At 37.7% G+C, this 26,471-nt stretch overlaps 1 protein-coding gene across 2 annotated transcripts in view; it reads left to right on the forward strand.

Moving 5' to 3' along the window:
• The first annotated feature begins 4,466 nt into the window (after window positions 1–4,466).
• Window positions 4,467–26,471, forward strand: part of adamts14.S (ADAM metallopeptidase with thrombospondin type 1 motif 14 S homeolog) — a 79,056-nt gene continuing 57,051 nt past the window's right edge. For both annotated transcript variants that reach the window (XM_018227576.2, XM_018227577.2), the window contains exons 1-3: window positions 4,467–5,264; window positions 6,119–6,507; window positions 22,602–22,758. In XM_018227576.2, the coding sequence (XP_018083065.1) occupies window positions 5,180–5,264; window positions 6,119–6,507; window positions 22,602–22,758 (631 nt within the window). In that variant the 5' untranslated portion in view covers window positions 4,467–5,179. The remainder of the gene's footprint in view (window positions 5,265–6,118; window positions 6,508–22,601; window positions 22,759–26,471) is intronic.

A 26,471-nucleotide genomic window follows, 5' to 3' on the forward strand; every position in this document is an offset into this window, starting at 1 on the left:
AGGATAGGTGTCATCCTCCACTTTTTCCCATTGGTTGGTGCCAGTACAGTTCTAGGAGTATGAATTGGTTACGGTGCAGGCCTACCTTTAGTGAGTCGTGAGTGTGCATCAGACTTTGACTGCATGGTCTTGTCTGAGGCATGCAAAAGACTGGGTAAGTGCCATTTATGCACAATGAGGGAGCAGGGGGATGAGCTAAAAAGGCGGTCACTGGTGGCGCTCGGCCCCATGATCCCTGCTCCATGTTTGAAAATATTTTTGGCCATTGAGCCCACATTTTTTGAGTTACAATTTTTTGGGCAGTGAGCCCACATTTGGAGATTAAGAGCCGCAGCTGGGGCCAGGGTGTACCTAGATTTTGATGTTTTAAACTGTTAAATAAAGTCTGTGACCTCCACAGATTTTTGCCATAATATGTCTCTGTGTTTTAATTGAATGGTAAGGGCACATCCTGGGGGGTATGGGGTTTCTTGGCCTATCAGAATGTGACAAGCTTATGGCCCAGCATAACCCATCTCATTGGGCCTGGCTCAGAGACAGGCAAAAGACATGTAGCTAGAGTGTAAAGCTCCTGCTATGATTATTGAATGTATTTCTTATTATTCTTATTTCTAAATTAGTTCTTGTTAATATTAAAATGTGTTTAGAAAATATTGGCTTTTTGAACTAATGTGGGTGTGGTTGGGAAGCATGCCGCCCCCCTTAAAATCCTGCCGCCCTAGGCCTGGGCCTAGGTGGCCTTTCCACAAATCTAGGCCTGTCGTCAGGGGTGGCAAAATTCTTATTTATAAATTGGAATTTCAGCTCTACTAGTGTGGAGAGTGCAATTGCGTTCTTTGCATTAGCAATTCCCCCATCGTCTTTGTCCCATTTGTTGATAACAAGCTATTTTGCTTTGTATACTCAGGGCTCCTGGGTATCTATGAGGAAAGACTGTTAAGGTTGGTGTTTGCGAGGAGACATGATTATTGTTTACAAGTTCATTAGAGCACATTATAGATAGATGGGGGATCTCTTTTTCCCTAGAAACAGCCCTGTACATCAGTAAACTGACTGGTGAGGCTGTTGGTGAGATTAGACATCCTAACAAGCTCAGAAACGTTGTGTACATAAAGTCTTGCTAAAAAGCATGGTTTATAGATAACTAGAATTAAAAAGACCAGCCAGAGCATATTTTAAAAAAAAAAATTAATTATTTTGTGAAAACTGATGAACAATTAATAACAAAATTAGGGATGCAGCGTGAATTCTGTATTGAGTCTGAGCAGCAAGTCCTCAGTTCCAAGCCAAGCTGAATCTGAACCCTGTAAGTCATGTGAACAGTTAAATGTGCCTTTTATTTTCTCAAGTTCAAAAATATAAATCAAGGGTCAGATTTGATTTGGTAATTTAACCAAATCGCACATTTGTTGGTGTCTGAGATGTTTTGTGACGAAAAGTCTTGCTATTTCCCTCCCCACCCCTAATTTGCAGAACTGCTGCCAATGTTCTGATGACAACTGCTTATCAAACCTAAATAATAGGAAGCCATCTGAACTTGAGCCATGTTTTTGGGGAGAGATCTTTATAGAAATGCCTTAAAAGGCCAACAACACTAGGAAATGAAAATGACATAAATTGAATAGATTCCCCTATTTAAAATTTAGCATAATTTCTGGAAAACATATTTTTACTTACAAAACGTTATTTTTAAGGGTTTTAGGGGGAGTCTCATGAATATGTATTATCTAAGGCTCCACTGAACAAAGCAGGACAGGTTGGGCTTCATTTTGAAAGCAAATAAAAAAAATTATTGGACATACCGGATGGAAATATACAAAATGTTAAGTCAGATTAATAGTTTTCATTTATAGTTTAACTGGTCCTTTAATAATCGTACATTCCTGACATTAACAACTGTGATCATATGCATTAATGGGTGAATATTTTGACCTAATACAGCATGCAAATAAAAGACCCTTGCTGCAGGCAATAAGCTGCGCCACTATATTTTGTACAGGTATGGGACCTGTTATCCAGAATGCTCCGGACCTGGGGTTTTCCAGATGAAGGATCTTTCCATAATTTGGATCTTCATACCTTAAGGCTACTAGAAAATCATGTACAAATGAAATAAACCCAATAGGCTGTTTCTGCTTCCAATAAGGATTAATTATATCTTAGTTTGGATCATGTACAACGTACTGTTATATTATTACAGAGAAAAAGGAAATAATTTTTTAAAAATGTTGATTATTTGGATAAAATTGAGTCAATGGGAGACGGTCTTTCTGTAAATTTTCGAAAAATGGATCCCATACCTGTGTTACAATTCTGTTTATATTCAGATTCTAACCCAAACAAAAAACTTAACATTGTCTTTGCACTGCCTGATGCTTTTATATCTACCTGTCTGATCCCCAATATTCCTCTATGAGGGGGCTGTCCATTAGCATTAAAAATTCTAACTGACAGGTTGAGAAGGTACAGTAAGGTTGGCAAAACAGTCAGGTTTAGGAACTTCCAAATGCAAAAACAGTGAAAAATCATCAATATGACCTATTGGTTAGTTTAATGTACATTCATATTTTGATGAGTAGTTTTTTGGTGTCAGTATCACGTTAACAATAATTGCCTTTTTCTGTAATAATAAAACAGTACCTTGTACTTGATGGTAACTAAGCTGCATGAATCCATACTGATGGCAAAACAATCCTATTTCGGTTCATCATATGTCTAATTGCGTTTTACCAGACTGAAGGTATGAAGATCCACATTACAGAAAAATCCCAGTGCCCCAAGTATTCTGAATAATAGATCCGTTACCTGTATTTTAATGACTTCTCAAGGAAGAAATTAACTCGTAATTTCATAGCTGCACATAATGCAATATAATTGCAGAAGTGAATCAGGCTTGTCTTTTACACAGCGAAGCATGGCGATGTATGGTGTCTTATCCTGCCATATTTTTAGACTGCATAATAAATCTGCCTCTACTGCAATACTGTATTCGATATATAGATCATTCCTATGCAATAAATCCAAATCATCAATTCTGCTCACTTGCCACTGGTACAAATTGCTCATAAAATGTTTTACTGTATAATATACTAGGGATGCACCGAATCCACTATTTTGGATTCGCAAAAGATTACTGAACCCAAATTTTTTTTCCACAGTCATGTGTGGTGAATTATTCCATAGTTTATTACACCACATAATAAATAGTCTTGGGTATACATTGAAAAAATAAACAAATGCAGGCAATACCTGTCTTGGTATCCTGTACGAAGAATAATTATATATATTAAGCTTTTACTGACTGTGCCATATGAATTTACTCTATAAAATACATCAGAATTTAATCATATTGTACAGTATGTTTCGTGTTCTGCCTGCTGTGTCACACTTTTTCGCCTTTCTCGTTAAACATCACATACATTAGCATTAGAAAGGTTTCAGGCTAATGTCACGCAAGGCTGATTCTCTGCCTCTTAGAAACGCAGGTGGAGAAACATTAGCTTTAGACTTGCTTTAGATTTCACATTTCATCAACGACTGTGTTTTAAATGAAGCAATGAATGAAGTTAATTATATTAGGGTGTTGACACACGCTAAGATTCCAGGGAGATTAATCACCCAGCAACAACTCTCCTCTTCTTTGGGCGACAAATCTCCCCGAAAAAGACTTCCCGCCGGCTAGAATGTAAATGGATGGCATTCGGACCGATTCATTTTCCGAAGTTGCCCGAGTGCCATGAAGTGCTCCGAGTGCCATCCTGCCGGCAATTTACATTCTAGCCAGCAGGAGAGCTTACCGGGGAAATTAGTAGCCCGAAGAAGAGGAGATTTGTCTCTGGGCGACTAATCTTATTGTGTTTCCTCACCCTTAAAATGAACCACAATCGAAATACTTTTTCTCAGGCAGTTTTTGTTTTGGACAAGTTTTATTGGCTGCAACCGCTACCATTTTGTAAAAGTGATAAATATATTTATATTATTATATGCAGTAACTAATATTTTTTTATTATCCTCTATTGATATAGCGGTGACATATTCCTCTGCGTTTTACAGAGATTATACATCATTTGCATCATGCATTCACATGTACACTAGTGTCAGTATAATCAGGAGACAATTAACCTGCCTGTATGTTTTTGGAGTGTGGGAGGAGACCCAAGTAATTACGGGTCTATGAGTCTCCCCAAATCAAACCTATGCAGCAGTGCTAACCATTGTGCCACTTGCACCTAAGCATTCACAAGTCTGAGCTGATACTCTTGCCAGGTATCTGGTTAATGCACTGCAAGCTGGAAGCCAAAGCCAGACAATAAAAATCATTTTAATTGATAATGTGCCGTTTTTTTTGGTACTGTATGTGTTCCAGATTGCTGCTCTAGAATAATTGCCACACTATACCATATTATAAAGTGGCTCATCTCTAGTGAATTTATTATACATTTTTAAAAAATTTATTACATATATTTTTTGCTGCTATTTATATATATTTTTTATATATTTTACTTTTTATAATGCTGATTACTTTTTCTTAGAAAATGAACTGAATTCTATATTTTTAGGATCTAATTCTCTGCCTGTTTCTGTTTAATTTTCCCTTCATTTGTACTTTTAAGGCATTTATTTATTTTTCCCACAGTCGGGAGAAGCACAGCATCGGATGTCAGATTTGGGAGCCTCCATCAGGCCAGAGGAGGGTTAGAGGGAACCAAGGGTGTGTCTGTAAGCAATGTCACTCATATGAGGTCAGTCCTAGCATGTTCTGTCTGGGATCTGTGTAATGATCTCTGAGTGCCCTGGCCTCCCTCCATTTTCCACTCTTTTTTCTCCTCCTCTCCGCTTTATTTTTTCCCTTTCTATATGGACGGGGCTTGTCCTGGATAAGCACAGTTCATAAGGGTCCAAGGAGGCTGTATCACAGACTAAGTAAAGTTACACCCCCACCCTTCCAGACTGTGCCTCTCCTAATCTGACAGTGCAGGGCTCCAACAGAAGGAGAGCAGATTGTTAAATGCCAAAATCCAGCAAGATCTCTCTCCCTCTTTCTCTCTGTTTGCACAGCTAACACAGCAAAGAAAGACTCCAGAGAAACACGCAAGCCAGCACTCACCTACTGGATACTTTATTCCCCTGCTCTTTGCCTAGGAAATTTATACAAATCTTTTTTTCCAAGTTACACCAAATGGATTTTTGCTGCTTATGTGGGCTTTTTGCTTGCCTTTTAACTTCCTCCTGCTGGGTGCCCGTGGAATCCTTTACTACCAAAGGTAAGAATCTACGGAAAAGTACGATTTTCTCTTTTTTTTATTCAAAGCCAGAGTGTTTCAGAGTACTGCAGTTCTGTAAGAGTGATTTTGTTTCTACAGACATTGTGTGCAGTGTAATATTCCCGGCCGGCAAAACTTTCTGACACCAGCTTTTCCCCTAAATTACCCTTATTCTTCAGATTTCTGAATAGTATTCTCAGTTGCAGAATTATTTCTCTGGCATGTTTACTGAGTTTGGTTTCTTTACTGTAAATGCTGACAGATGTAACATTTTTGAGTGCAGTTCTATGTGTGTGTAGTTGTGGGGAAGTATAAGTAAGCTCTGCCAGTGTCCGCATTGCTGGAGTGAGAGACATGGACAGGTTGAAATTACGTTGGTTGTTTGAATATTTTTTTTGTCAGTTTATCACTGGCACATTTGTTTTGACAGGTGTCATTAACTTGTTTTTACCCAGATGAGGCGCTAAGCCAATGTATTGCTTGACCACTCTCCTACTAGAAGAGGGATCAAACTAAATGAAATGAAAAGTTATACATGGGGAGGAGAAATGCTGAGCAGAACTGCCAGTGCACATTCCCCCCATTCTGCATTACTAGGCACTCTCAGCCAGTGCAGTCATGGCAGCTATGTGAATTATGAACTCTGCAAATACCAGAAGGTACAGTGTGCTACACTGGGTCTGTAGAAGCGACTGTGGAATATCAATTTTAATAAATAAATCAATATATTTTTGCTAAGTCAATGCTGAAAGCAAGTAAAATAATCTCGGACATATAACAATTCTGTGCAAGGTCTAAAGAATACAGCATGCTTTAAAACTGTTAAAGAGTTCTCATTTATTTATTCCCTGTAGAATCCCTATCTGGAAAGCTAAGTGAATACGGTGTGATTGTCCCATTCAGTACAGATCACCTGGGACATTATATTTCGCATGTGGTGTCAGCAGCAGGAAGTAACAGAGGCGGTGTGACCTTAGAGCACCCTGGCCAGGCTCAGCGGGTTGCCCGCAGCGCGCCCGAATTACACGATAGGCACTTGTACTTCAATGTCACAGTATTTGGCAAGCAACTGCATCTGCGTCTCAAGCCTAATAGACGTCTGGTTTCTCATGGGGCTACTGTGGAGTGGCAGGAGGACTTCCAGGAGATTTCTCAAGGGTCACTCCATGCTGGGTGTGTATATACTGGAGACATCACGGATATGCCGGGAGCAACTGTGGCCATCAGCAACTGTGATGGACTGGTATGTAATATTGACCAAAAACACTTTTTATTTTCTAGCTTTTAATAATGTAATAAAAAAACATAACAACAAGACCTTCTGTAAGTGAACCAAATGAGACTCAAATCTTACAACTTAGTAGTGCTATGTAACTTTTTGTCTTTTGTATTACTGTATATAATACAGTTTCTTCTTACATGTTTGAACTATATTTCAATAAACAGGACTTGCTTGATTGATTGCAGTAACATTGACATGTTTGGTGCTGCTTAATGAAGGTCCTGGTTGCTGTAGGCCCATCATACACTTGTGCATGTTGAATTTAATATATTTACATGTATTGCAACCTTTGGCACACAAAATACCTGTATCAAGACCTGTATTTGATCCATTACATCCACAATGAGGCCGTAGGCTTGGAAGGACCACTCCAAGGCATGTTCTATTGCTGTCAGTTTAGTTGAGACTCTAGCCTGCTCGCAAGTGGGTATAATTCTTACAGTGAGGATAATACTTACAGTGGGTATAATTCTTACAGTGAGGATAATTCTTACAGTAGGGATAATTCTTACAGTGAGGATAATTCTTACAGTGGGGATAATTCTTACAGTTCATGGATTATCTTGGACTTTTGCACATGTTTAAAAGCATGCCAAGCAACAGGCTTTCCATGGAGATATATCAAAATAACCTACAGTTATCAAGATATTTTTTTCTGTAATTAACTTAAATCCAAGTGCCAGTTTTAGGGTTTAAATGGATACAGGCATATTAAAACAAGTTGGGCATGATACTTAGCATAGCACATTTACTATTAAAAAAAACAAAAAACAGACAATGACTTGAACTTCTGTCAGCTCTTCAAATGCCAAAAATATACTGAGTCATCTCATGTGAGGTTATTTCTAGCAATGCCAGGGTTATAAATGTCTAATTGCTGTGTACTCTATGTGTAAAGTTACTGGCCCGTAAAGCCCAACTGTTTCTGCAAATAGACATTCAGTGTTCTTGAAATTTCTCTTTACTCTTGTCCTTTGGCTCACAAACATGCACATCGCTTGGCAGCCGTCACTCTCACAATAACCTATAAGCATCGTTTCTCATTCATAAGCGGAAATTCTATGAGACGGATCCTTTGACAGCAGCAGCAGCAGCAATATGAAAATAGAAATGTCTGCATTCCATTGTGAATCTTGTTATGTTTACTGGGCAAGCCTTTGCAACACCATGCGAATTTACAACTAACTACTGTCATTCTATAGAAGAAAATGTAGCTGTATTGATGAAAAACATTTTTCCATAAGGATAATCATTTTTTATTGGTTTAAAAAATTTCCCAGGCTGCAGTGTTTTGGCGCCAGTATTTATCAAGCCTTTCATGCAAATTAGCCATGTGTCATTTTTTTTGGCCCGTTGAATGCTTTCCAGCACCATAAGAATTCAGAGCTGACTAATTCTTGACTCAGAAGTAACCACACCTAAACGTGCACATATGTTCAACATTAGGGCATGGGTATTTAAACTTAATGAAATAATTAGGAAGATTTATAGATCTGCAGGTGATCAGCTGTGGTGAATTCATTGAGTTTACATATTCTGTTGCCTTTTGTAATGGAAGAGCAGGGATGTTTTCCCATCACTCTACACATGGAGAAGACACTGACTTCAAGTCAAGTGAATTCAGTTTACTAACAAGGAAATAGCGTATATGGAGGGTGTTTGCTAAGGGGGTGCCTATATACAATCTTACTCATCGGTGCCTGATTAGCAGACTTATTGGTGGCATGTCAACCTCATGTTCCATCCTGTGTTTATTTTATGAATATTCAGACTAATATACTCAACAGAGTGACTACACTAAGCACTTTTGTTATGGGTGATGCATATTGCACTAGAGATTCCTGTCTAGTGATGAACTGTCGGGCACCTTTGCCCCATGTTAGTTTAGTTCAAATCCCCTGACATCAGAAACTTAAGTAGAAGTCCAGACTGGAACACAGATGGCAGACTGTTAAATCAAAAACAGCACTGTCCTGAGCCACAGGAAAAACTTACATGGGCTACTCTGTATAATTGATGCCATGTTGTTCTAGCTATAATGTTCAGGTATTTATGAGAATCAAATGCCCTCAGTGTACAGATAACTGCTGTTTGATTGTCTTAATTTTCAGAAGTAATTTATATATTATTATATTATATATATTAACACAAGCATGAAAAAGGTTCCTGGGGTTGCCAAATAAGGCCTGTGCTTGGCGAGCTGGTTGGGGGTCACTGTACTTTTAGATAGTATAACCCTGTAAATAATTCTGTTGCACCCATGAGGACACAAAGTGTTTCCCCAGATTGATTGGCCACCTGCACAAGATTTATCACCGCAGGTGTAAGTAAACATCACCATTTCTAGTGAGTCAATGCTTCATTTAGTACAACTTCTAGATTAGACACAATAACTGGGTCATGCCTTCTTCAACTTCATTGGAAGTCTTTGTATATATTTGCTACTACACCATTATTGACTAATTTACTGGATAATTGGCCCATGTGCAAGAGACTTTCAGTATTGCAAAACCTATCACTCAGTCGCTATTATCCCAATATGGTAGGCTCTATGTGGGTTGGCAGCCTACAGGAGTCTCTATTTGGCAGTACACCTGTTTTTTATGCAACAAAAACTTGTAATCAAGAAATTCAAAACTAAGCACCTGCTTTGAGGCCACTGGGCGCAACATCCAAGACCAATTGCACTGGAAAAATATAATTTTCTATAACCTCCTACACAGCTTCAACCTGATTTTTTAGTTCTCTTTGTGCATCTGGGGAGCCCCAGTTATCTGCTAGCCAAATTGTCATCCCTGACCTTTTCTGTTATAACTCTCAGGACTCCGCTTAGTTCTAATGACAAAAGTAATGGGTGCAAAGCAATCTGGAAGTACTATTGACATGATATGTTTACAAAACTGTATTGGCTCTTTGGTGCAGTGCTTAAAGAGGACATATAATTTCCAAAATCTGACTCTCTCGCTCCCCCTAGCTGACCAATATTGGCATTTTACAGACGAGAGAGGATTTTCCAAAAATAAACTTGCATAGCAACACTCCATGCTATCTGACATATTGGGAATTGCCACAAAATGTTTGCTTTCCAATGTCAAACTGTAATGAAACCTCTGAAGGATAGAAATGATGCTCTTTAAGGGGCAGATTTAAGGGTTGAAGTGAAAATTAGAATTTTTGAGATTTATCATACTCTGGCCCTTTAAGAACTCGAATTTGACTATTCGCCACCTAAACCTGCCGAACTGGTGTTTAAGTCAATGGGAGTGGTCCAGGGATCAAATATGGAGCTTTCCTGACATTCGTGTTTTTTTCGGCGAAAGTGGAGAGAAAAAAACTCAAATCAAGTTCTTTAAAGGAAAACTATACCCCCCAAACAATGTAGGTCTCTATTAAAAGATACTGAGTAAAACAGCTCATGTGTAAAACCCTGCTTCATGTAAATGAACAATTATCATAATAATATACTTTTTTAGTAGTATGTGCCATTGGGTAATCATAAATAGAAAATTGCCATTTTAAAAAATAAGGGCCGCCCCCTGAGATCGTAAGATTCACTGTGCACACATACAAACCACATGTAAGGTCACATGAGCCAATTAACAGACAGAGTTCTGCCTTTTGCTTCCTCACTTCTTCCTGTTACAGTTAGTGTTGTAGTATTTCTGGTCAGGTGATCTCTGAGGCAGCACAGATACAGTCATGAAATGGTGGTTCAAGGCAAGAGATGTAAAAGGGCAATATTTACTTAAATATATATTCCAGTTTGGTAAGATTCTTTAATATGTCATTCAATTTGATATAAACTATCTGTTGCTTAAGTATTCATTTTGGGGGTATAGTTTTCCTTTAAATTTAAATCACATTTGAATCGATTTGCGTTTTCAAGTCGATTCAATTCATCTGAGTTTTAAAAATTCGACTCAACTCACAAATTCCAAATACAACCTTTGATAAATGTGCCTCTTGTGTTTGGAGCTAAAATAAAATGGTTTACTGTATGTGGCCATAATTACAAGAACCCAAGAAGAGTCAATTTCAAACAAAATAGACTCTCATTGGAAGATTGTCTTGCAGCAATTAGGCTTCTTACACTGGTGGTCTTGCTTAAAGAATACGGAATCCTCTACTAAGATTTGGCCAAATACCGAATAAAATTTAAACCATAATTTGAACAATGCATTTTTTAAATATTTTTTTAAATATTTGTATGATCTATTAATAAAAATTGCAGATTTTAGTTTTCAACTCCTTTAAAGTCTCATAACTCTAAGTGGCAAATGAATCAGTATTTGAGACTGCATCACTGAAAAAAAAGTATAATCGGTTATTGCTCAGTTGATAAATCGGACTTCCCAAGTTTTGGTTCTGCTTGAACAGTAAGAATTTTGACTGAACTCGAATCCTAAAAAACCCCAAGACTCAGCCAACTTCTTATTAAAATCCTGCCTCCTTCGCTTTAATCATTGGGGATGGGTGGGAGTTGTAGTCCAGCAGTATTTGAGCAGTAAAGAAGGTATAAATTCCCTTTAGAGGTAATGGCAAGGGATCAGTTTATTTACAAACAGAGGCATTAGGGTGAGTAAATGAGGCTCTACAGTTACAAATGACTGCAGTAATCCGTCAATGACCCATCCTGGCTATGTGAAATGAATGTGCAGGTCCATAAGGGTTAATGTGCTTCAAGCACATTAAATAAGTGGTCCACCACTTCAATGAGCAGCTTTGAGAAACAGGTGTTTCCCAATGATTCATTCCTGGAAATGTTTTCCATTAAAGCACTGGCAGTGTATTGCATTTGAGAACTGAGTTCTTTAAAACCCCAGCTGTTCTTATACATATATAAAATTCATGCCCAGCAAATTCATATATTTCTTTGTGTAGCCAACTAACAGTCTTTCAGCAAATGGGCTTGTGAGCGTCTTTGTTATAGAGGTAATAAGAGCAAGCAGTTAAATTTAGGACTGCATATTTTTGCTTGAAATAATATATAATTGTACAAAAATATAATTACAATAATAATGTACCATGCAGACCTGGACTGCAAATCTGCCCTGGTATTTCAGAGGCCCAAACAGCCAGTCCAATAATTTGTGACTGCCAACACCTTACAACAGCCCCTCTGGCATTACCAGAATTTACAGATATCCAGGTAACTTTAAAATATGGGCCTCATTTACTAATAGGACATTTCTAATCAACAATGTCTTGCTTTTTCTGGGAACACTTGTTGCGTTTGAGAGGGCCCTGTTATGGTTATTCACAATGGCATATGATGGCAAGTAGTGACTTAAGGTAAAGGTTTTCCTGGTTGGCCTGCTGTCATTGATAGTATTGTTTCCCCCTCTCTTGGTAAGTGTTGCAATTTGAGCTCAAGTTCATGGAAAAAAAAATATTAATAATGTAGTAATTAAATACTACTCCAATGCTTTTCCACCTTCATCTTATTATGATGTTTACATGCCCCATCCAAAAAAAATTACTTGTAACACTGTTAATATATGTTATGTACACTAAAAACTGGCAAGCAGTACATGCTGGTGCAATGTTTGTATTAAGTTAATGGGGTGGTTCACTTTTAAGTTAACTTTTTGTATGTTATAGAATGCCCTACTCCTTGCACCTTTGCAATTGGTCTTCATTATTTGTTGTTTTTTTTTAACCTTTTTTTAACTTCATCTTCTGCCTCTTTCAAGTTTTTAAATAGGGTCACTGACGCCAGCATCCAAACAATTGCTCTGTGAAGCTACAGTTATTGTTATTTATTCTTTTTTTGTTTATCTTCCTATTAAGTTTTTTGCCTCCTTAGCTATTCAAGACTCTTATTCAAACCACAAAAACTGAAAATAAAAAAAATGAGGATCGGTTGCAAAAAGGGTTGCCACCTGGCCAGTATTGTACCGGCCTGACCGGTAAAAATGATACTTGACTCCAATGTTATTAATAGGGAAAAAAATGTAAATATATAGGAAAGCCGGTATTTTTTTCCAAAAAAGGTGACAATGCTAGTTGCAAATTGTGTCTACATAATACTAAAAATAAAAATTTGAAGGTGATCTACCCCTTTAATTGCTTTTGAAGGAGGTCAGAATGTTGCTGTTTTGGGAAATAGTGGGAGGAGACAGGGAGGTCAGTCTGTGTGTGAAAGAAAGTTAATTATTAAGAACCTGTCTGCTGTCATGTGCAAACTTCATAAGATTAAACATGGGCACCATGTGAATTCATTTATACACAAAATTTCCACAATTCTATTCAAATACTATGAACTCTGAATCAGTTTCATTCATAACTGTATCCTATAAGATCAGAATAAATTCAAAATCATTGATGTAAACTATTGGGGGATATACTGTATAATATATTTCTAAAATTTAGGAAATGCAGATTTAGAGGCTCTGCACCTCTAGCTGTGACTGCACTGTGCATTGCCTCATTGTGCCGTGAAAAGCATTACCTCATGTGCCATTACACTTGGGGGGTTAGTTATTATAGTCCGAATGCCAAAAACTTGAAAAATGCAAGTTTTTTTTTACTATAAAATCCAATTTTTTGAGGGAAAACCCCCCAATTTTTTAAATATATTTATTATACGCCAAGGATGAAAAAAGTTAGAATCCGAAAATCTGGCATCTCAAACCCACCGAGGTTGTATATAAGTCAATGAGAGAGGTCCCTTTCCTGTTTTGAAGTTTCAACTATTTCAGACTTTTCTGGCAAAAATTTGGGGTTTTCGGGAAAAGCCTGAAAAACTCAGGCGATTCTGGAAAAAACTCAGGAAAAATCGTACGGTTTGTCTCCAATCTGATTAAATTGTGCTTTTTTATTAATAAATAAGGTCAACACATGGATTCTAGTTTGGTCAGATTTTTTCTAATTTAAATATTTGGATTTTGATAAATAAGGCCTTAAGCTGGGTTGTGATCCACTTATGGATGTAAAAAGAGTTGGGGAACAATGCAAGCATAAACAATGTTCCTGGGGTGCCAAATAAGGGCCGTGGCTTTTAGTTAGCCCCTGTGTGACTGGCAGCCTACAGGAGGCTCTATTTGGCAGTACACCTGGTTTTTATGAAACCAATACCTGCCTCCAAGCCAGAAATTCCAAAATAAGCATTTGCTTTGAGGCAACTGGGAGCAACATCCAAAGAGTTGGTGAGAAACATGTTGCTCCCAAGCCACTGGTTGGGGATCACTGTATATGTAAGGAACATTTTACCAATGCAAAATGGCAGAATGTTTGGGCAGATGAGTGTAACACAACTAACTATTATTCTGCATGCATGTGTCTAGATCTCATTTAAATAATTTCAAATGCCACTTCAACCAATCTAATTTGCTTTCTAAATATATAAAGAAATTAATCTTGGCAACATGGGCAAGTGGAACATTTGTGTTGGTAATACACAGCTGGTATCAATAATCCTAAAAATCCTAATAAACATATGGGGGAGACAGGCTATGTACACATGGACTAAGGAGGGTTACATGATATATTTGGGTGTGTACAAACACATGCACATGGGAAGCATATGAAGGCTTTACTCTATAAAATACAATTAAAGGGGTTATTTGCCTTTAAATTAACTTTTACTATGATGTAGAGAATGATATTCTGAAACAATTTTCAATTGGTGTGATTTATTTTATTATTTGTGGTTTTTCAGTTTAGCTTTTTGTTCAGCAGCTCACCAGTCTCCATAGCAACATGTGTTGATATGAATAAGAGGCTGGGATATGAATAGGAGAGGCCTGAATAGAAAGTTGAGTAATAAAAAGTAGCAATAACAATACATTTGTAGCCTTACAGAGCATTTGTTTTTAGATGGGGGCAGGCCCGAATTTGTGGCAAGGCCACAATGGCCCGGGCCTAGGGCGGCAGGAATTCAGGGGCGGTATGCCGCCCAGCCGCATCCAATATGTTGTGCTAGCGCATATGCAAGATGTGCGCATGCGCCTATACGGTAAGAGAGAGGCGGAAGGGGAAAGGGGACGAGCAAAAGAAGGGGGACAAGGAAGGGGAGGGGGACAAGGAAGAGGAGGGGGAGGCATGGGGGGCGATGAGAAGAGGCAGGCTAGAGGCACCCCGTTTGTATATCCGGCCTGGATGGAGGTCAGTGACCACCCCGATTTGAAAGCAGAAAAGAGTCAGAATTCAATAGAACAAGGCAAATAATTCAAAAAACTATTTTTAAAAAAATGAAGACCAATTGAAAAGTTGCATAGAATTGGCCATTCTATAACATACTAAAAGTTAGCTTAAAGGTGAACCAACCATCTGGTAAATTGTACAAATATTGTACAATTTACCAGATGGTTTTGGCACCTCCTAATTGCAGTTATGATCCTAATATGCCATAGAATACTTATAGTTGGTTGGGGTGGTCCTTGGTGTAAAAATAAATATGAAAAAGGAGGGGGACTCCAATACAAGCAGTCACAACCACAAAAAAACAAACAAACCCCTGCATTAAATTTTTGTATATCACCATGTACACCACTATTTTACAATGACTTTACACATTTAAAAATAACAACGGAATCATGATGGTCTAATGCCTGGATTAAAGCGTAAGATGGCTATACCAAGTGCACTGTTTAATATACAGTATATTGCACCAATTGCTGTAAGCTCGGTGTAAGTGTAAATTAGTAGAAGTAAGCTGTGTATGAAGTGTAATATGTTGTTTACGGACATGTAAGTGACAGAGTGCCTATTGCAAAGAATATATCTAAGGTATGTGCTCTCTTGCAAGCAAGTATACTCTAAATGCATTCCTTCTGAGTAAAGCATTTTCACAAATGAATACATTGATTTAAAGGCTTACTGCAAGTCTCTTATAAGCTTGCTGTTACAGTGTAATCCCCTGACTCCTAGCCCTGTGTAGCCCCTTTTTTCCGAGTTTGAGTTTACACCTACCTTACACAAAAGGGTGTCTGCTGCTACTTGCCATATAAATAGCCCAGACATGAACAACTTCAGCATAAACAAAAATGTATTGCCAGTCCTGTATACCATGAACTATAAAAGCCACTCGCCTATTGAGTCAAAGAAGGCTTTCTTCCTGGGCACATTTTCTGAAAAAAAAAATCTGAGCAAATATAAATAACTGCCATAAATAAAAGTAATAGAAAAACCATACATTACTGCACATTGACCACCACTGTAATATTAGCTTAGCTACTAGTGGCCTATACTATCTAGACAAACTAAGGCTTATATCACATGAGGCATGTTCTGAACCAGTGTATCTGCACCAGAGGAGAAATCGCTGATCTGTTCCCTTGCTGGAGGAATTTCAGTGCAAAAATATATTAATAATTTTTGTGTTTCTGCTCTGAAATCAGTCCCATGATCATCTACGTATGTACATACACAAAAACATTGATGTTGGGGCAGAAGGAAGCAGATCTTCGTTTTTTTCCCCTGGTGTAAATACGCCAGCAGTGAAAACCATTCATGTGACATGGCCCTGAGTGTAGGGGGTGCTAAGATGGACATAGGGTCAAAATAATATTCCTTAGCTCCATTAGGGGGCTTTAGATTGTGTTTTGAATGACAACTTTAGCCTCTAGGATGATTATGTAATTAACCATATCATAATCATATAGTGAAACCTCAGTTTTACATACCCTGATTTTAAGTTTTTGGACTACATTCCTGTGGTCCTACCAATATAAAATGCATAATATCTTACCCTTATTTTACATTTTCCTGAATTTTACATTAAAAAGCATAACAATGTGACAACTCAAAAGGGCAGAGAAAGTATTTACTTATGAGCATATCGAACCATTCAGTTCTCCTCTGAATCTCATTGGACTTTACTCCTTACCAGTGTATGAAGTCAGGAGTTCATAACACAAGCAAGTGGTCTCTCCAGTCAAAATCTTGCCTCCACCACTATATCTGTCATCTCGCTTTTATCTAATAAATGGTGATTAACATCATTGCCTTTGCTAAATGCATTAAGCACATTTATTTTACATCTTGATACCTTTAGAAAGTTTTTTTGTTGCTTCTGAAATTTTGAATTTTTGCGAGGACCGGGGGTGGGGTTGGCAGGGGGCGGGGTCGGCAGCAAATTTGGACGCGCCTCTTCTTTGCGCACTGGGCTCAGCGGTGTCCGTGGCTCGCTTCTGGGCCGCAGCCCGGCGGTTGGGGACCCCTGTATTAAATAACATGGTGTTCACTGACATATTGTAATGGTATGATCCTTACTGGAGAATCTGCTGGTCCTGAAAGATTAAGGGCTGGTCGTCCTAATTTACCACCTAATAATCCTGATAATTTACCCACCACCAGTTTGTCTTTGCTCTGCCCCAGGTGCCCCAATACAACACTGGTTTGGGGTGCCTATATTAGAAAGCCAGGGTGAAAAAAAAGTCAGTTTTAGGGAAGTTAATCGTCCCTTTTGAACTGAACTAGGAGAGATTAGAGGCATGGATATTTTGAGATGTGGTCAGGAGATAAATAATAGAAGAAATGTTAATTTCATTAAATTAGAGACACATTGCTATGGTATTTGTTTGCTAATTATTTCCATGCCCTTTTTTAATAGGTCATGGCTTATTCAGAATTTTGCTTTCAAGTTACGCATTTTACATTTCATTGCACTGAATTTAGTTCAAAAGAAATGGACATCAGCCATATTGCCTTTTTATGTGTTTAGATTAATACTAATACACAGTAAAATACTTCCAGACTTCATTTTATTCAAATAATTACATTTTTTAAAATGATTTCCATTTTCTCTGTAATAATATACAGTACATGATCCAAACTAAAATCGAATTAATCCTTATTGGAAGCAGAATCAGCCCATTGGGTTTATTTAATGTTTACATGACTTTCTAGTAGACTTAAGGTATGAAGATCCAAATTATGGAAAGAGCCGCTATCTGTGCATTCTGGATAACAGTCCCCATACCTGTACTCTTGATCTTGCCACAGCAACCAGTCAACAAACGGAACTTCATAAATGAAAGAAAAACCTGGAAACCATTGTATTACGAAAAATAAAACATTGCAATAACAATTTTAAAAGAGGACATATACCTTCCATAAAACTGATTTGCTCTCCCCAGCTTTCCAAAATAGGTATCCCAAACTTAATTACAGATGTATTGTCCAATAAGAATAATCACAATCAGAAGTGTGCAACTATACTGGTTAGAGGGAAGAGTTAAATTATGAGGGTAGACTGTCAAGGTTGGGGTTGTTTCCTCTGGAAAAAAGGCGCTTGCGAGGGGACATCATTACACTTTACAAGTACATTAGAGGACATTATAGACAAATAGCAGGGGACCTTTTTACCCATAAAGTGGATCACCGTACCAGAGGCCACCCCTTCAGACTAGAAGAAAATAACTTTCATTTGAAGCAACGTAGGTTGTTCTTCAAAGTGAGGACAGTGAGGTTGTGGAATGCACTGCCGGGTGATGTTGTGATGGCTGATTCTGTTAATGCCTTTAAAGAAGAACTAAACTAAAAAAAAAAACATACCCCCTTCCTGCTCCCCCCAGCCTAGCTGTTACCTCTGGTAAATGCCCCTAACTCTTACCCCTCAGTGCAGTTTCAGGGCAGCAGAGTTCACGGACGCCATCTTCTTCACTTCGGTAATCTTCGGGAAGAGAGCAGCATATCGGCGCATGCTCAGTTGGAGCAATCTTTAGTTTCCCAACAACTGCCAAAAGTCACGGAAATTGGCAAAGTGCCGGAAGAAAACCCAAACATTACGAAGAGAAGAAGTTGGCGCCCATGAACTGCGATGCCCTGAATCTGCACCAAGGGGTACCATCTGCACCAAGTAAAGAGTTAGGGGCATTTACCAAAGGTACCACCTAGGCTGGAGGGGGGAGCAGGGAGGGGGGTCTATGTAGGGTAGGTGGGTAGGGTTTTTTTTAATTAACGGTTTAGTTCTCCTTTAAGAGTGGCTTGGGTGATTACTTGGACACATATAATATCCAAGGCTATTGTGATACTAAACTCTATAGTTAGTTTAGATATGGGTTTATATAGTTTATGGGAGGGGTCGATGTCAATGTGTGTATGGATTGCTGGGTTTCATTTGGAGGGGTCTTTTTTTCAAGCTGATTTGTTTTTTAGATGGGGTCAGTGACTCCCATTTGAAGGCTGGAAAGAGTCAGAAGAAAAAGGCAAAAACTGTAAAGATGAGGACCAATTGAAAAATTACTTACAATTGGCCATTCTATAACATACTTATAATTAACGTAAAGGTGAACAATTTATGTCCAACTTTACCTTTCACTGGTCAAAACTGTATGTTAGCTTCAGATACACTACTACGGTTTGAATAAATAAGCTGCTGTGTCGCCATGGGGCAAGCCATTTACACTGAAGAGGGTAAAAGTCATGGTTACTCAGTAGATAATAGATAAACTGTACAGGCAACAATGGGTTTAGTTGTTACACAAGAAGAGCGGATTTCAAATACCATTCCTGATTGATTGATCAATAGTTAAAAAGTTTAAATGTAAAAAAAAAAAAATCCCACTGTTTGTGCTACTGGTCCTTTAACAAGCAAATCCTAAAGTGCGTAAGTCTTTTCCCGTAACGCAGGCCATATGACCCTAGAGAACAAATCCCATATGGATGCAGCCTGAACTTCATAAAGTTTTCAGTTCCTAGTAATATGCCAGATATAAGCTTTTCACAGGTGCCTCTCTGCATTATAATTCCTGAGGCATCATGACATCTCAAAATATTCTCAGAAGGCGTTTGCCAATGAAAACAGAAAGGACTCACTTTCTGGCTTTTCCAATGAAATATGCCTTTATTTAATGTTCTAAATAAAGTTCCTGGGTTGTGTGTGCTACTCTGTGAGACACTCACCCTCCAGGGGACATCTCAAAGTCAATGCAAATGTCTGCGCTTCAAGTTTCCTCTCAGTCTGAAAGCCCTCACACTGTATGTAGCAATTGTATGTAGCTTGTTGTATGTTTCCATACGTCTTATTTGAAAGGGGCTGCGTAGAAAGCCAGCATTATGCCATTCAGAGATATAAATGTAAATGTTTCTATTACTGGAATCCTAGTTAAAACTTAATGTACATTCAATTGAACTGGTTTTTAGCTGAGCGTATAATAAAATTAACTGCCGCTGCTATAAATGACAGTTTTTGCATTCCAATAGGGACAGATTTACTAAAGACCAAAGTGACTAATGCTGGCGAAGACTCACCAGCGTTACCATTTTCAGGGACTTCACCGATTTACTAAGAGGCGCAGGCGTCACTTCACTAGCGAAGGAGATAGATGCTAGCAGTGATTCGCACTCTATCACCAGGCGAATTTTCCCAAATTTACTAAGATGTGGATTTTACTGAATGTTACCTCTTTCGCCAGACTTGCCATCGCCAGCTCAGACCAGGGAAAGTGGAGTGCATATATTTTCCTCATTCTTCTGTTACTTACATCATATTTTTTAGTGGAAAAAGTTTCTAAGTACAAAAAAACGCTGCATCTTTTCCTTTTTTCAGAGTGATAGCCTGCAAAAGTCCTTTTTTTTTTGGGTAATCGGGTTCCCCCATACATTTTCTAAAATATGGAACATAAACTGCACAGTGGGCTCATGTGTAGGGCATTAAAACAACTCTATTTTCTTTTTTAAGGTTCCCTGGACTTGTGTAATGTAATGTATTTGCTGCAATATATATGTCCATTCAACTTTAAATTTCCTGTCGTATGCAAATTATCCTGATCGTAGACCTCTAATGATGTTGCGCAAGGCAAAATTGAATGCTAGCGCATCTTCGATTTGCTCGCATTGCCAAAGTAACAGTAGCGAAAATTCGCCAGCTTTCGGCTCCCTGTAAGCAATTTCATATTTTAGTCTGAGAGAATTTTGACCTGGCAAAGTGTTGCGATGGCTGCAAAGCCGTCACTGGCGAATTTTTGCCGCTTAGTAAATTTACCCCCTAGAGTTTTCCTGATAAGGCGTCTTTCAATAATTCCAATCTCTATTCTTATGCTAAAAATATTTCAGGCAGAAATAAAATCCAATTAGGATTGTTTTGCATCCAATAAGGATTAATTGTATCTTAGTTGGGATCGAGTACAATTTAGCATTTTATTATTACAGAGAAAAAGGAAATCATTTTTAAAAATTTTGATCATTTGATTAATTCAGAGCTTTCTGGATAACGGATTGCACCCCTGCACAGACAAACATTTCAGCAGCATAATTTTGTATACCTATATGCGGGCCACTGAACACCCATGCAGGCCCCTTGGTGTCCATGTGACCTTTGTACTGATGGGTGGAGAAGTGGTTAGTGGGGGCGTGGTGAAGGTTTATTACTTCAACGTTTCGGCTACCAAACTCTAGCCATCTTCAGGAAGTCGGCTAGAGTTTGGTAGCCGAAACGTTGAAGTAATCATCATCATCATTTATTGATGATTAAGTAATCATCATCGTCATTTCTGTCACATGACTCAGTGTGTATTATAATAAAGTACCCCCAGTTGCAAAATGTGAGGATATTAGAAGTTACCTCAGAGTTCAGCCTTTTTTTATGGTCATGAAACTCCTCTGTAATTTATAATATCCTTATATTTTACAAGAGGGGGTAGTTTATTCACTATATAATTTACAGTCTGGTCCCATAGGAAATGACCAGATTGTAGATTATATTCTTATAAATGGTGTCTAGTGAAATCAAAAGTAATAATCGGTGCTCAGTAATTTGTGTCACATGACTCATCAGGGTCGGACTGGATCATTTTGGCTCACCAGGACTGCGGCATCAGGGTCCTCCTGGTAGTCAACTTCCAAACTCATTTAATGTTATTGCCTATTTTGATACATTGTTTAATGATGGTTTGCACTGTTAATAAAGCTGTGGCCATGATCACCCAGCATGATATTGTCATGCATTTTAATGGGGCAGTGAGTTTGGAGTGAAATTGCAGTGGGTGTCAGCTGGGTCATAAAAAGGACACTGTTGGAGGAAATAAATATTAGAACAAGTCTTAGATTATTTTTTAACTAGTACTGTATATAAATATTGATAAACAAATGAAGCAGAAAGGTGTGGAACATTTGTTATCAGAGTCAAGTAAATGGGTTGAATAAAAGGCTGAGATTTTCTTTTTACGCCAATGAAGAATACTTTACTCGATATGAAGCATTGGAAAAAATGCACAATGCGAAAGCATTTTCCATATTGATAGTGTTTTCCCACACAAGATGGTGTCTTTTGTTGGTTCTGCTAGTGAACAGTAAATGTAATTAATATTTTGTGGAAAAAGCAGTTATTTTGAGGCAAAAGAAATCACATAATTTTTTAACCATTAAACAAGTGCAATGCTCAGTTAATAATTTATAGTTTGTAGGGAACTGTTGAATGTCTTAATATCTCCATATAGTTTCTAAACTTTCTTTCCCTACCCCAACCATTTCTGTAAGCTATTACTTTTAATTTTACAAAGCTGGAGGTGGCAACCCCAGGGCACAGAGCAACAACTGGCTCATATAGGTTCAACTGGGTTAAGGCAACTCTGCATTATGTGTTTCCTTTTATCTTTATAAACTGGGTCAAATTCGATGTCAAATTCTTCTACTTTATGTCAGGTTTCTTCATTCTTGTATTTCTATTGTCGTTTTGACTCCTGCTTAATTTGCACTTTGCTCAAGAATTCCTTTTATCATTTCTGTTCTCCAGAAGATTATAGACCCTGTCACTAATGACCAATTACCCATTGCAAGGTTCTTTGAGAGTTCCATTTGTTCAGATAGGTCTAGTTATGGTGGGATGCACAACGTTCTAAGCTCACGTCCCAGACATTTGGGTATGAACACATGCCAAATCTTCTTCTGTAATGTTTTCTCTAATTAGACTCACCACTCATTGTGACTCATTGTGTCCCCAGTTGATTTTTATATTATAAAGCCACAAGCACCTTGTAATGGATCTGGGTTTTGTTTCATATATCATTCATAGAAGTTTGATTCATCTTTTGGTTTATTAAGCAATGGTTTGTTAATTAGTAATACAGACAATGTGTCAGATTTAATTGTGGCCATTGTGTTTGTACCAGGCTGGCATGATAAGGACTGATGAGACTGAATATTTCATTGAACCATTAGAAAAAGGACGACAAGATGAAGAGGAAAATGGACGTGCACATGTGGTCTATAGAAGATCTGCTGTTCATCAAAATAAAACAGGAAATCATGAGGCAGCGCACAATGAAGGTATCTTAAATGTACATTATATATGGCAACCTTCTAACATTACTAACTTATTGAGGGTATTAAGTTAAATATATTATTTATGTTTAAAATTTGATTATTGGTTACTAATTTTTAGTTACTAAACTTGTTTTGAAGGGAAATCATCTCCAAAATATATTTGTGGCTTTATTTACTTACTATTACCCCTATGCCATTTCTTCATCTTTTAGTTTTGCAGTTTATGTATCAATTTGGGATCTCTCTTACAGTTTTCTCAGTTTGAATTTGTACTATCCAAAATCATATCATTGTTATTTTAAAGGAATAGTGTTCCTCCCAACAGCAATACACATGGCTGCCTTGACACTGGAATTCTGGAAAAAAAACATGATGATTTGCATCACAAAAGGACACTTTGCACCATATGCTGTATTTGTAAATGAGCCTTTATGTTTTTTAAATTTCAATTTGTACAGAGCTCAGGGCCAGAACTAGGGGTGAATAGAATAGGCACATGCCTAGGATGCGATGATACTGGGGCACCAGGCAGGTACTTCTTCTGGCTGTCTACCCCGTAGTTTGCAGCTTCTGGACTATCATTCACCTCTTCATGCTCCAGTGTGGCTTTTCTAGCTCTGGTGTGACAACCCTCATCCCCTGGCTCTTCTAGCTCCTGTGTGACAACCCTTCCTTCCCACTCCATGGGGGAGTGGCGAGAATGAGCGAGCTCTGCCTAAGGCGCATATGTGATTTGGTTCGGCACTGATGGAGGTAGACTAGAAAGGCAAATAACTGAAGAAAATAATACATATATATAAGTGAAGAATCACTGCATTTTTTATTGCTGCAGTTCCAATGCAAATATTGCACTTCCATGTTTAATATACAGTACGTGTATGGTAAATGCAAACTTTCCCTTTTGAGTATGATATAATGTGTTAACGAAAGGGCATTTATGTTTGGTCTGTTTTTGGTATTTTCTGGTTTCTGAATATTCAGATATTATATTGTGCATTCGCTACTTTGCCACTGTTGTCTAGTCATGAAAGCCATGTGATGCATTTTAGTTACTGAAAAGTATTCGATTCAGAGTCGATGATTTATCTCAAAGAAATGAAATTAAACGTAGATTTATATTACATCTCTAGATGACAACAAAAGGAAATGTATCCATATACTTATGGGGAAAGTTGATCTCTATTCACAAACAATTTTGAAACCTTGTGATGGCAATGATTTCAAGTTAGGGGTCTACAGAAATGTGCATTACTGCTTTAGCAAAACCAATCAGATAATGTGGAGGGTCACCATTAATGCTGGCTTCCCTTGCCTCCTAAGCTGTGTCAGAGGACAAACCCAAGATGACCGTTCAGCAGTTTGCAGTTGCTAGAGACCTATCACATATCATTGCCATAGTAAAAAAAAATTCCTACAAAAGTATAGAGTTCAGGGAGGGTCCAGGCATGCTGAGGGGTCTACATAGCCTTCTGTAAAGTCAAAACAGAGGCTGTGTTTGAGATGGTAAAAGAGATGCAGGAACAATCTTGTTTTTCCTAGAAAAGATTATTTTTCACCTTTTAAACCAAAGCTCTTTATGTAAACAAATGTGGGGTTTTCTTCTGCTTTTGTGCTACATTGGATTTGCACCTGTAAGCCTTCTGAGTAAACTGCAGTCTCCTTTGTTGTTTGGCTCAGAAAACATAGCATCAATAAAACTAGAGGAACCGTAATTCACCCAGAGAATATGTTACAAAAGGTGGAATAGCTGGCAAGCTATGACATGAACGCTAACCAACCTACAGATATAATCATGCTTTATTATGTATCTCTAAGGCGTTCCAGTTAAATAGAGTGATTAAAGAGATTTTGCTAATTTGTATCTGGCAGGAGTTTGAAGCTTCAAAGGGCTTAATGTGACTTTAAAAACTAGCTGATGTCAATGCAGCACAATGTTTAAGAATCCGAAATTCAAATCAAGTGATGCAGTTATCTCATAAGCTTTGAGGAAGGATGACCTGGTTCTAGAATTTACCAGTTAAACATTAGATCCAACTGGAAAGCTACTGGCCCACCATCGCTAAACTTCTGGCGAAGTCTTATAAATAACTCATTGTCTAACCAAAAACTGACATATCTTGCCAGAGGTTGCCCGCAGAAGTTTGATGCAGTTTGGGGCACTTGGGTATCATTTCATGACGAGAACAATACGACTATTGTCATTTAACATAATCAACTTTGACATGTGATGTATAACTGTATGAACATCCTTCTCCTCTCCCTGCTCCACTTCTTCTTCCTTCTTTCTTTTCCTGCTTTCTTCTCTTTAATTCGCTGTTTTGTGTTAATCTAAAATGCAAAAATAAAAACTTTAAAAAAAAAAAAAAAACATTAGATCCAAAGGACAAAAAAATACATGAAATGCTCCTGGATCACTGGGCTTTCAGACTCAAACACCACAGACAGGAACATTAAACCTTAAACTTCAATTTTGGGAAAACTGTAAAAAAATAAAAGATGGAAAGCAATTCAAAAAAGTCTTTGTTTATGGTGAAAACAACTCAACTGAAAAAAGTATGTAAGGTGAACAAGCCCTTTAAGTTAACTTCTAGTATGTTATAAAATGCTTTTAAATTGGCCTTCGTTGTTTATTTTGTATAGTTTGTGAATGATTTTCACAAACAAATTAATGATCTTTTTCTTCTGTGTCTTTCCAGCTTTCACATGGGGGGTCATTGATCCCGTCTAAAAAAAACAAATGTTCAGTAAGGCTACAAATATATTGTTATTGACTCTTTTTATTACTCATCTTACTATTTAGGCCTCTCTTATTCATATTCCAGTCTCTTATTCAAATCAAAACACAGTTGCTAGGGTAATTTTAGATTGTCTCAGAATATCACTCTCTACATCATACTAAAAGTAAATTTAAAGGTGAACAACCCCTTTAAAAGGACTGACTTTTTGTTTGAGATGTGATGCATGAAATGCAAACAAACTAAGCTCTAGTTACAGTCATTCAGCTAAGCAATAACAAACTAGAATGACAATAAAAAGAACCCCTTACAGTTTACATTTTGTTTGATGAGGTCAGTGACCCTGACAACCAAGCAGCATTTTTAGCAGTAAAATGAGGCAGAATAGCAATGTTAATTTAAAAACCAAAAAAAAGGCATTCATTTGAATGTTTTAGAATATGTCTATCTATAATGTATTATTAGTTAATCAAAGGTAAACTGACAGATTAATTTGGACAGCTGCAGAATATACAGCACATGTGCAACAAGTAAACATTTGGAAATGCAAACATCATATCTGCCTTCAGTGTTATACTGACATGCAAAAACTGCATCATTATCACCACATGCCCTGTGTTTGTTGTGCAGCTGTCACAATTGGAATGTTATCTGGTAACTGGTTACTATAGCTCATTTACCCAAGCAACCAGGCAGCATTTAGGAAGTCATAATAGGAGATGAAAGGCAGAGGCCAGAATTAAATTTTTTACAAATAAGGAATAATAATAATAATAATAAATAATAAAAACTGATCCCTCAGAGTCAATCTGTAGTCAGTGACTCCAGCAACCAGATGCAGGTCAGAAAGAGGCAGACTGGGAAGGTTTAAAAAATCAACAAAAAACTGCTTAGAATAAGCAACACAGACATGCCAACACAGACAACCTTCAAGCAGGTCCTAAAATGGCCTAGGTACAAATTAAATTTGCAATGTAAAAA

This window comes from Xenopus laevis, chromosome 7S (genome assembly GCF_017654675.1).
Source record: "Xenopus laevis strain J_2021 chromosome 7S, Xenopus_laevis_v10.1, whole genome shotgun sequence".
NCBI classification, from domain to species: Eukaryota; Metazoa; Chordata; class Amphibia; order Anura; family Pipidae; genus Xenopus; species Xenopus laevis.